This window comes from Salvia splendens, chromosome 15 (assembly GCF_004379255.2).
Source record: "Salvia splendens isolate huo1 chromosome 15, SspV2, whole genome shotgun sequence".
Lineage (NCBI taxonomy): Eukaryota > Viridiplantae > Streptophyta > Magnoliopsida > Lamiales > Lamiaceae > Salvia > Salvia splendens.
In genome coordinates this window covers 6,452,551-6,463,585 of record NC_056046.1, presented here as the reverse complement: position 1 = coordinate 6,463,585, position 11,035 = coordinate 6,452,551, and the positions used below count along the sequence as shown (strand labels likewise).

The 11,035-nt window shown below is 35.7% G+C and overlaps 2 protein-coding genes across 3 annotated transcripts; one reads left to right on the top strand and one right to left on the bottom strand.

Annotated features, from left to right (window-relative positions):
- The first annotated feature begins 574 nt into the window (after window positions 1-574).
- On the top strand, window positions 575-2,890 carry LOC121766328 (U1 small nuclear ribonucleoprotein C-like). The gene is made up of 6 exons (XM_042162594.1): window positions 575-738; window positions 820-862; window positions 1,231-1,272; window positions 1,379-1,634; window positions 1,911-2,186; window positions 2,622-2,890. Exons 1-5 carry the CDS (start codon window positions 731-733, stop codon window positions 2,171-2,173), a joined length of 612 nt encoding a protein of 203 aa, XP_042018528.1. The 5' UTR covers window positions 575-730; the 3' UTR covers window positions 2,174-2,186; window positions 2,622-2,890.
- Window positions 2,891-4,536: 1,646 nt separating this feature from the next.
- On the bottom strand, window positions 4,537-10,321 carry LOC121769062. Of its 2 annotated transcripts, XM_042165731.1 has the most exons (9): window positions 10,194-10,305; window positions 9,967-10,123; window positions 8,676-9,239; window positions 6,133-8,285; window positions 5,783-6,052; window positions 5,635-5,715; window positions 5,076-5,187; window positions 4,938-5,004; window positions 4,537-4,844 (listed from the first exon to the last, which is right to left on the bottom strand). In XM_042165731.1, the coding sequence occupies exons 2-9, from the start codon at window positions 10,073-10,075 to the stop codon at window positions 4,757-4,759; spliced, it is 3,444 nt and encodes a 1,147-aa protein (XP_042021665.1). In that variant the 5' UTR covers window positions 10,076-10,123; window positions 10,194-10,305; the 3' UTR covers window positions 4,537-4,756. The 2 variants fall into 2 exon arrangements, with proteins under 2 accessions (XP_042021665.1, XP_042021664.1); XM_042165730.1 differs by having other exon boundaries at window positions 9,967-10,321.
- Window positions 10,322-11,035: the final 714 nt, after the last annotated feature.

The window sequence follows — 11,035 nt, the reverse complement described above, 5'->3', positions numbered from 1 at the left end:
CACAATCCGGACATCCACAATTACAAGGTCAAGGTTGACATGGAATAGGCTTTAATAATATATTAGAATATGTGAAAATATTAGTGAAAGATGGATCCTACTTTTATATACTATGTAGTTTATAATGAAATGTGAGTGAAATAAGGTTAGTGAAATGTGAGTTCCATTATTAAAAGTAGAAAAAAAATAAATGAGATATTTATCGGTGGACAAATGAAAATACCAAAATTGAACAATTATTGGTGGACGGAGAGAGTATACATTTCTTAAAATAGAAATATCATTTCATTATGTTAATTAGAAATATTGATAAATTAATTGTTTTATGTTTTCAAATTGGAGGAGTGCAATCACTCCATAATCCACTCATTTTTGCAATACATATATCTAAAACATCATAATCAAAGAATATTTAAAATTAATGTCGATGATAAAACAGTGTTTCAAGAAGAAAACTACTACAAAGCTTTCGAAAATAATAAAATTCGTAAATAGTTAGCTATAAAAATATCTTACATTATAAAATTATCTAAAGCAATCGGATTAAACCGACCCATGTTGGATGTGGCGGGTTGAGCCCGACCCGTCAGTGTCCCAGCTAATTTTTCTACAACACTCTCAATAGCGATAAACCCTACTATGATTTCCCCCAAAATCACTCCAATCACAATTCGATTTCATTTCCTTCATCGATTTCAATTTTCCGGATACATAAGAAATTCTCACACTAATGCCGCGGTATTCATCTTCTCCTGTCTGTAGATTATTCGGACTATTGTTTCTTGGGTGCTGAATAGTCTTTCGTTGATTTTTTTGTAGGTACTACTGTGATTATTGCGACACTTACTTGACTCATGATTCTGTAAGTTTATTTTAAATCTGTTGTGGGCTCGGTTATGATGTTAGCTCAATTGATTAGAGTAATTATTAGAGAATGTTGGAAACAAATTTCTAAATTGATTAGAGTAATTATTAGACAGAAATTTTGGCTCCGGAATGAACTTTCTAAATCATGAATGTTTAGTTACTTTCACAAAGTTAGTATGCCATCTTTCATCTACTGTTGCAAAAATCAATCTTTTTAGAAATGGCAGATTTTCTGACCCGAATCTAAATAGTTATACTACATATTTTTGGATTACAGCTAATCTGATGATTTTTGTGAAAGTTCTTCGTTGACTTGATGTTGCATTCGTTCTAATAAGTTTTCCTTTTTTTTTCATTGTTCAGCCGTCTGTCAGGAAACAGCATAATTCTGGCTACAAACATAAGGTATACCTATGGCCTCTTGGTGGTGTAGAGCATTAATGTTATAGCCGTCTTGAATCGTTTACTTAATCTTCATTTTCATTGGAAACCGATAAATGTGGGTGTCCAGGCAAACATAAGATCCTACTACCAAAAGTTTGAGGAACAACAAACTCAAATTTTGATTGATCAGAAGATCAAGGAACATCTTGGGCAGACAGTAGTATACCAACAGATTGGTGCAGTTTATAACCAACATCTTGCTGCTTTTCCCGGAGCAAGGCCGCGCCTACCTGTCATGCCACCTCCTATGTTTCCGGGACCCCCTCAGATGGTCCCTGGTATCAGGCCTCCAATGTTGCCAATACCTGTTCCTGGTGCTCCTGGTAAAGAAATTGCTATATCCATCTTTGTTTCATTGTCTATTATTTTTTTGTGCTGTTCTAACTTATAATAATCCGAGGGAAATTCTGGAAGTGTGTTTTTGGCAAAATAGTCAATAGAAGATTCTTGACCATTCTAGATCATGAAATAGTTTCCTGCCCTTGAGGGTTAATATCACGAGAGACTAAAAATGGCAATATTTATGAATAGAATGTGCGATAATCAAATGTACGAGTGTGATGTTGGTGTATACAATTTGATGCGATGATTGGTATTAGGTTATGGAAATTCTCCAATGGTGCCAATGCAGCCTCCTCCTGCCCCTTTGCTGCCTCCGCAAACCGGTGGGCTTCCACCTCCACCAAGTACGAGTACTCCATTACCAGTTCCAGGAGGAACTGAAGGAGGCCAACCCTCCAGCTCTAGTGGTGCGCCACCTAATGCTACTCAAATGTTCAATGCTAATCCCCCTGGAACTTCTGCTACTTCTGCAGCTGCCGGTGGATATTCTTATCCACAGTACTCCCAAACTGGTCATTAGTTTACCAGCCACAGTAAGATTTTACACTTGCAATTACCAGTTTCTTCTTCTCAGTATTTTTAGTTTAAAGAAAGGCCCCTCCGAGAAGAATTTTTCACACAAGTGTCAATTTATATCTTGTACATGATAATCAATTTTGCTGTTTCTTCCTGCTTTTATACAAAATGAGTAAATGGGTTGGAATGGCAAATAATGTATTTTGAGGAAAAGGAACTATGGCTTCGGGCCCCCCCTTTTACCATACTCATGCTATGCAAGTCCGAGCCTCATGTCACTTGTCACCCCTTGCTTGCTAAAAATCAGCTGAGTTCGATGAGTTTGTATAGATAGTTAGCTTCCACTAAAGGACCACTCAATAAATAAAATTCAAACATCTGCTGCAGAATTCGATCACTATGCTTGTTTGTGTGGCCTATAATAAGATTGACCCTTCTTGATTTTCTCGCAGGCTAGATTATTAACGAACAAACAGACTGCTGCGGGCAGCGTGTTGTATCAAACATCCAGTGGGATATTTGAATGCATTTTGCATTGATAACTGTTACTGCACGCGCTTGAGCTTCATTGTGAAAAGCTGCTGGTTTAGCATTAGATATGTGAATTGGTGATGGATTTTCTTGTAATTTTGTGGTGATTTTTTCTTTTCTTTGTAGGGGAATTCTTCTCGTGATTTACTGCATGCTCTAATGAATATTAACAAAATGCTTTTTTGGCTCATGACTAAGTCTTAGACCATTTCCAACAGTACTGCAAAACTTAAAATGCAGTAGGAAAATACCTCCCATAATACTGCAAAATCAATCACATTATAGGTTTTTGAGGAAAAAATACTTATATTTAGGTTTGCACTAAAATTATACCATAAAACTTTTCAGGTTTTGTTTTATTACATTCAAGTTCGAATCATTTTATATTTATCAAAATTGGAAAAGGGAAGAAAGAGGGGAAGGAAGAGAAGTAAAAATACACAGACATAAAAACTTACCGGTAGCGTTTCAGCGGCAGGGAGAAGAAGATATGAAAATAACCTAATGCATTCTACTAATATTTGGTTGGTAATTAATTAGTGGGCTGGCCCATAGTATAATACACATTTTATTGATTAGTTAAAAAACTACACACTTTTTTTCTAAATTAACAAATATAAATAATAATTAGTTATGTCTGTTATATTGCTAACTCAATACTTAATTACTAACTATAATTAAATAATAGTCATTAGATATAAATCAATGACCTAGATCATATTAAAAAAACGCCAATAAGGGTATTAAGGTCAATTTACAACAAGTTAGTTAGTTGTAACTAACTTTTGAAAAATATCTCATAACTTTAAAATGCATATAACTTTCTCGATTTAAATTATTTTTTCGCATAACATATATCAAATTAAAGATAATTTCATAAGGATTCTTACAAGATTTCACTTGCATATGTTCCGATATCAAAATTTGAAAAAAAAAATTCGTACAGCAACAAATATCAATATAGTAGATAAAATATGCCAATATAATACATGTAGAATGTCATTCTTAAAGCAATGTATTGACATTCTCAAAGTATTGTGTTGATATTTTCAAAACACTATATTGACATTTTCATCCAAAACCCTAATTTGGTAGTTTTTTTTTATTTTTTTCGATTTAATTAATAAAAACGAAAATTACATGTGGCAAATTTTAGACCACTAGATTTCTAAAATCATATAGTTTTAATTTAGTTGTAATTAGTAATTAAGGAGTGAGCTAGTAATTGATCACTCCCCTTAATATTGATTAGTTATGCTTTAGTAAATGACTACATAATTTGATAGCTTTTAAATTTTAATATTAAGAATTGGTTTAAATTTATGCGTACCTTGTGATAACTTTTGTAGTATTTTTTGTTGTATTTAAATTTTATAAATTATGCAATTTTTTTGATTTAATATATAATAGATTTCATATATTGTTATATTAATTAATAAATCTTATCATATTATTTAATTTAATTTAATTTAAGTTTTTGATAAGTGTCGTGGGTTAGTGTGTAATTTAGATAAAAATATATAGGTGTGATTGAAAAGTATAAAAAGTAAAAGCATAGAAAATATTCTTTTGGGTTTGAGTTTAGTGTAAATGATTAGAGTAAAATCAATATTTAGTGTAATTTACACTAAAATAGGTTTGAGTATAGTGTAATGGTTGGAGATGGTCTTGTATAAAAGTATACAACAATGTTTGATCGGTACATGTTAAAGAAAGGATATTGTTAAGGATCACACAACGTAGAAAAATGTGTAATTTCTGTTGCTAAAATTAGTTAAATTTTCTTCATTTCCCCAAAGTTTTAAATGATAGGAGTGTAATATTTGATGAATCCAGTTTACAACTCCAGAAATCATCAATTTATTCAACCACAGATACCACAAAATGCAACGAAAATTATGCAATTGAAAGTAATGGATACATCAGATTGCAGAGAATATCAACAGACTGCTTTAATTTACAAGCTGAATCCATCTTTCCACATGTGGTAAGAGCAACTCCGAGACTACATTACGTACACTACACAGCACGCAGGCAATGCAACAACAAACCAACCTCATTTAGTTACAGGAAGAAACTTGTTTGTCTTCTTCAACCACATTGTTGATCTAGTCCTCTTAACATGATCAGCAAAGAGGCCATGCCTGCCAACAAAGAACTAGCATAAACACAGCGCAAAGAAACTACACTGGCGATCAATCAAAGCTGCAACTTGACTGAGATGATTTGGGACAAACCTTTCATATTCTAGCTTTTGTTTAACTATGCCATTCAAGAGCAGCTCTGAGCTGTAGATAGTACCGCCTGCAATGATAGTCGTATGAGAAGCTTGTTTGTTTAGGGTGCACTTAAGGTGCAAGGGAGGAATTGCCAACCTTTTTCAAGAAAAGGAAGACAAGCATCATAATCTTCTTCACAAGATAGAACCAACAAATCGTCTGGAAGTTGCTCGGCCTTAAATACAGATCTGCCAAGTCTCTCAACCGGCTGATGGGCAATGCAACAAGTGAACATAATCAAACATTTTTCTAGGAAAATATGACAAGTTTCGGGATTGACGTATCAAAAGGAAAAGCTCACAGATTTAACAGTTTAGGGGGGTTTTAAAGGAGAAAAAAGAATAAATCCGAGCCTCGCACATTTTTCCCAGTAATAATAGACTGCTCAGAGATCAGGGTGTGTGCATTATGTAACAAAGGAATTACTGACAGCAGAAAGGATCAAGAATCTATATGAGCAATGAATTTCTACAAACTAGCTCTCTGACTCATAATGCTTATTCATATCTTGAAATAGTTCAAAAGAGAACATGCCTAATTAGCTTTCAATTAAATATTTATTTATAACAAAAAAGGAAAAAAAGGAAGAGCATAAAAAGATAACCAGGATGAATCAGCAAGTAACCATGCCTAGGTGAAAGGGGCAATATCTTACCATTCCATGAACCGCCTTCACCAAGTTGACTAAGATGTCTTTACCGGGCTTCGTATTAGGGGTAACAAAGACCTTTTGTCCCTGCATTATGCCTGTGAGACAACTGTAAATTAACATAATCTCATAATTGTAAAAGTCAGATATTTACCAGTAAAAGTGGATGTTGAGATGCCCTTGCTAGAGATACTGGCAAACAAAAGCCAAACTCCTTTTCCTTTTTTGCATCTCTAAGTATGTAATTTTTCTCATCGATAAGACAACTAGCTTGCCCACAGCTTTCAATCCACGAGCGAGTAACCACAGGCTTCCCGGAAGCAATTGCTTCTAGCATATTCCTCGTGCGGACAAACTCATCTGCAATAAAATGTGTAGCCTCTAACACAGACGATGCAACTCCACCTCCCAGCCGTGCCAATATCTGTAAAACAATTCTAGCTATATAACTTGCACAACATAAGAAGTTGAAAAAGATGGCCATAAATTAAAAAATGATACTACCTTTTTCTGCTGCTTGACAACATCTACATCCAGGTGCTGGCTAAACAGAACTCTTATAGTTGTGATATCCTTCCTCTTCCTCGATCCTCTCATTCCACTACATGGTTCTGGTGAACCAGTATGTAGGTCATCCAGTTCTTTCATTAAAGCTATTACAGACTGGTTCTTTCTGCAGGACTGTTTGTGATATTCATCCCCCTTGCATATAGGAGATACATCATGTCTCAGTGCCGCACGAGTAGTAGGTGTAGCACAAGTTGAATACGAAGTTCCACATCTTGGTGAAGCTTCTTGTCTGCCATTTCTTTCGCCACCTCCAGCGTGTGCCCCATCATAATCTTTCTCATCACCTTGCTTAGATGTGTTCAAGCCGACAGCATCAGCTGAAATTGATTTCTTATTAGAGCGATCATTACCACATACAGCAGCATCATTCCTTGAATTTTTAGCTTTCGCAGTTTTTCTTGAGATGATTTTTCTGGGTTCTGAATCCGAGCGAGGTGGCAACTGATTTGATGAATCTTTGTCCAGATTTGTACGAATACTCACGGCAACCTTACTTGATCTTGTCAACCATCTACTATGCTGTGCATCAGCTGATGTTTCTTGTCTAGATCTTATTCCTTGTAGATTACTTACTGCATCAATGTCAGGGGTACTAGATTTATCAAGGCATGCTCTATTTGATTGCTTTAAACGAGTTAATCCAATCCTCCTAACATCCTCTATGGTCATAGTCACAGCATTTTTCCTTTTCCCACTTGCACGGGCACTCACCTGTTTATTTATTTCATCCTTGGCATTAACAGAATTAGAAGGCACTTTGGGACAATCTAACTTTATGGATGTCTGAACTGGTACAGAAAACTTCTCTGACCTTTCACCAGTTAATTTGGCCCCATTATGCGAGGAAACATTTTCAACTGTCGACCTCCTTTGTTCTGCTTCCCTTAGCACCCCGTCGTCTCTCTTCTTTGTTATTTTGCATTGAACTGGTGCAAGAGAGGACATGGTACTGTTTCTTGTGCTGATCCTCTTTGTTCGTTTGGTTTGTCTAGTGACAACTCCAACCCTAGTAAAATATGGCAAGTCTTCTTCTGAATGAACGGTACTATTTCTGAACTTATTTTGCGTGGTATCTTTCCGTGTGCTGCTTACAGCTTTATTTCCACTTTTATTACTGTCAGACAAGTGTACTTGAAAACACAAATCTCCCATAGCTTCAGCAGCCATTTGAGTATCAGGACCTATATCATCTGGAATGTTCTTGTCTTCACAATTATCTGCCAACTCAGGCCCAGACACTTCGTGCAACTGTTCTTCCAAATTCCTTGTAATATTCTTCGACACCACCTCTTCTCCATGAAGTGATTTTTGCTTTGGTCTTGTTTTATGCAACAATCCTAAATCTGAGTGCACTAAATCTCCTTGTCTACTCTTACTGTCTGCTTTCATTTTTTTATCACTCTCTACAACAGACCTGGGTTTACGAGGTTCAGTGAGGCATCTCGGCACTGGACCTACATTGTCGAAGAAAAGTTCCCTTTTCTTCAGGAAAAACTCTCCCCCACCATCGTCTTCGCGAGCATCATCCCAATCATAAATCCCGCGCTCTCCAGTTGTCTTTTGGAGGGTAGACCTTTTGGCCAAATCTCGAGAACCTTTTACAGCAGAGATACCTTTAGGCTTATTTACATCTTGAACCTTCTTTCCAAAGTCTTCATCATGTTCTATGAAACTAACATCAAGAAACCTATTGACAACCTCAAGTGCACGTTCCTGCGACAGATCCCCTGGTTCTTGAGAATCGACGTAGCTTAACACTTCAAGCATATAATCTGTCTGGTTGGTTTCGGTTTCTGCCTTTTCACATTCGGCATCTTCATCCTCTCTGAAAAGTCTGCGCACAGCTGTACTAGTAATCTTGTATCTGTTTGGATTCCCCTCACTTTCATTAGAGTAGCTATTCTCAAGAGACTTCGACACATGTCCAATAAGAGATGGACCATCTAGTTCAGATGTCTGATGTTCCATAGAAGACTTATCGGTACTAGTGGTAGACAAACCAAGACTAGCTCCTCGGGCACGGGCTGCCAAGCCAGAAGCCCTAATTGATGCAGCACGTATTGAGGTAAATCCTCTGCAAGGTGATTCTGAAAAAAATGTATCATACATTCAGGCCAACAAAAGGAACAGAAGCATACCAACAAAATGCAAAGATAATCTGAACTAATCAATCCTAAAGCCAAAAACGAAGATAAACATATACTAATGCAGAGCCAAAACTCGCACAAAGGTTAATTAGGCAAGAATACTATCATAAGCTCCAATAATTCTGTAAAGTTAGCAGACATTCTTCTACATTGTATGTTATGCACAGAATGAGAACCAGTTAAACAGGTTAATACTGAAATAATGAAAAATAGAGGATATCATATGGCGAAAGGGCTGTCCTGAACAATGATAGAGTAATAGGGTATAAAGGAGCACTGAAAATATTTAACTGAACGCAAAGGATAGGTTGACATCATTCAAATATTCACCTTCCTTAGGAGAATTCTTGTCCACTGCGCTATCCAATTCAATGGAGACATTGCCATCAATTTTAGCAGAAGGTTCCTCGGATAATCTTTGGGTCTCACATGTGACATCAGTTTTATTTGTTTGTCTGCATATAGCAAGATAAAGTTCAGCATTGAACTCATCCAAGACTTGAGTTTCACCAGGAAGATCCACCACTTGGGTTTCCTCATACAAATCTACCAACTGTGTTTTGTCAGCAAAATCCACCATTTGGGTTTCCCCATCAAGGTCCATCGATAGGGTATCCCCATCAAGATCCACCACTTGGGTATCCCTGGGAATATCCACCACTTGGGTATCCCCGGTAAGATCCACCACTTGGGTATCCCCGGTAAGATCCACCACTTGGGTATCCCGGGTAAGATCCACCACTTGGGTTTCTTCTGCAAGATCCACCACTTGCGTTTCCTCAGCAAGATTCGCCATTTGAGTTTCAAATTCGTCTTCCAATATATAAGTATCATCAACAGGCATACTCATGATGTTAAGTGAAGCATCATCTCTGTCACCTTCTAAAGCATCACCTGCCACAGAAACAAGAATGTCGGATACTCATAAGAAATGCAGCCAAAACAAGTATTCCTAACCGCGATAACTTTTTTCTTGATTAAAAACTTATCAGCAAACAAATTTCACTGTGTATGTGCAAATAGGCTATGACAAAGTAGAGTTTTATTGCTTGGCTTAACAACAAAGTTTGTGGCAATGAAACTGTACCCATCAATAAATTAATTCAATCGATAAATAATAGAAGCCAAATAACCACAGCTGGTTCCTTGCTAATAAAAAACCCAGTACATAGACCTTAAGCCATCAACCACTTAATCAATGATCTTCCATTCATCAAAGAGCTATCTCCTTTCATAAATAGATATGCATTGAATTTTATAATGCCACATTGACTAAAGCAATCCAAACTGCATGCTTCTAACCAAATAGTCCTCCATAAAAAAGACCCAAATTTAAAACATAACCCTTTCTTGAAAAATAAAATGAAGAGAAATCAGACACTGATTTCTCGCATTGAAAAACATAATCCTTTCTTGAAAAGCATAAATCTTGGTCATAGTCATAAGCTTCACATTGAAAATATAAAATATCCATCAATGAAATCAGAACCCAGATCTTTTTTCCAATTAATCGATACAATTATTAGTATTTAAAAAAAATACTCATTGCATGCGAGATACTCTATAATGAACCACAACCAGATGTAAAAGAAGGGGGGAAAAGAATAGAGAAATGGAGTACCTGGAGAAAATAGACTCTCAATTTGCTGAGTTGCGTCGTCTCTTGAATCGACAATCGAATTTTTCTGGCTGCAATTACTGTGGTGGCGGCTTCCTTCAACAATCCCCATACCAATTCGTTTAAAAATTTGTTTAACTAATTGGAGTTTTATTTAAAGCTAAAATGGCATCAGCTGTCAGAAAAGGGAAGATCCTGCAATTACATAAATGGAATGGGCTCAAACTTACACAGAAAATAAGAGTTTGGTGGAGACGAAAGTGGAAGTGATTGCGATAGTGAAACTAATTGTAGAGTGAATCGCTCAACGCGAGGTGGCGCAATGGTTAGGGATGTGGAAATTGGGGGTAAAATTCAGGATTTTGGAGGGAAAATCGAACCCTAATTTTTTTATTACAGTATTTTATTGCTATTTCAATTTTTAAAATATTTGTCTACATATTTTAACATTTGAGTAAGATATCCCAAAAAAGGATCTTTTAATTTTGGAATAGTTTCTGTCAGCGATTTTATTATTTATGGTTAAGATATATGATTACAAATATTTACTTATTTATTTATTTCTGTCTACACTCTACAGAATAGTTCCATTATCATTATTGCTCTGTAACTAATCACTCGGGATTGTTTCAAAGTTTTTTGATAAATTATGGAGTAATCTATTTTTCCAAAATTTTCTTTTAGCTATGCTATACCTATACACATCTCAATTTTATTTTCCAAAATCATAAAGAAAATTTTTCTCTTTCAATGCCCGCTTCAATATTAGTCTAAAAATGCAACCTTCTGTGTCAAAAAATACTCCTAGTAAATACTTGACACATCAAGAACAACATAATGACTGGATTACCAAAAACATTTTAAGAGATTTAGTACCCAAAACAAAAGCATTTAACCTTCAATTACTTTTATCGATATTGTATTTGCATTATTTCGAGTATTAGGATACCCGATTAGTTAGGTTTGGATATTCACATTAAATATTTGGCATTATTCGAGTACTTGAATACCCGATTAGTTAGGTCACATTAAATATTCGGGAACTCTAAAAAACACACGTCAGCATTCAAGA

What these genes read in the sequence shown, in the direction of transcription:
- LOC121766328 (XM_042162594.1), top strand. An exon ending in CTTACTTGACTCATGATTCT is followed by an intron (nt 863 to 1,230) that starts GTAAGTTTATTT and finishes TTCATTGTTCAG; the next exon opens with CCGTCTGTCAGGAAACAGCA. An exon ending in ACCTGTTCCTGGTGCTCCTG is followed by an intron (nt 1,635 to 1,910) that starts GTAAAGAAATTG and finishes GATTGGTATTAG; the next exon opens with GTTATGGAAATTCTCCAATG.
- LOC121769062 (XM_042165730.1), bottom strand. Translation starts at nt 10,075, where the DNA reads ATGGGGATTGTTGAAGGAAGCCGCCACCACAGTAATTGCAGCCAGAAA. An exon ending in CAAGAATTCTCCTAAGGAAG is followed by an intron (nt 8,286 to 8,675) that starts GTGAATATTTGA and finishes CATTTTTTTCAG; the next exon opens with AATCACCTTGCAGAGGATTT. An exon ending in TCTTCCTTTTCTTGAAAAAG is followed by an intron (nt 5,005 to 5,075) that starts GTTGGCAATTCC and finishes CTATCATTGCAG; the next exon opens with GCGGTACTATCTACAGCTCA.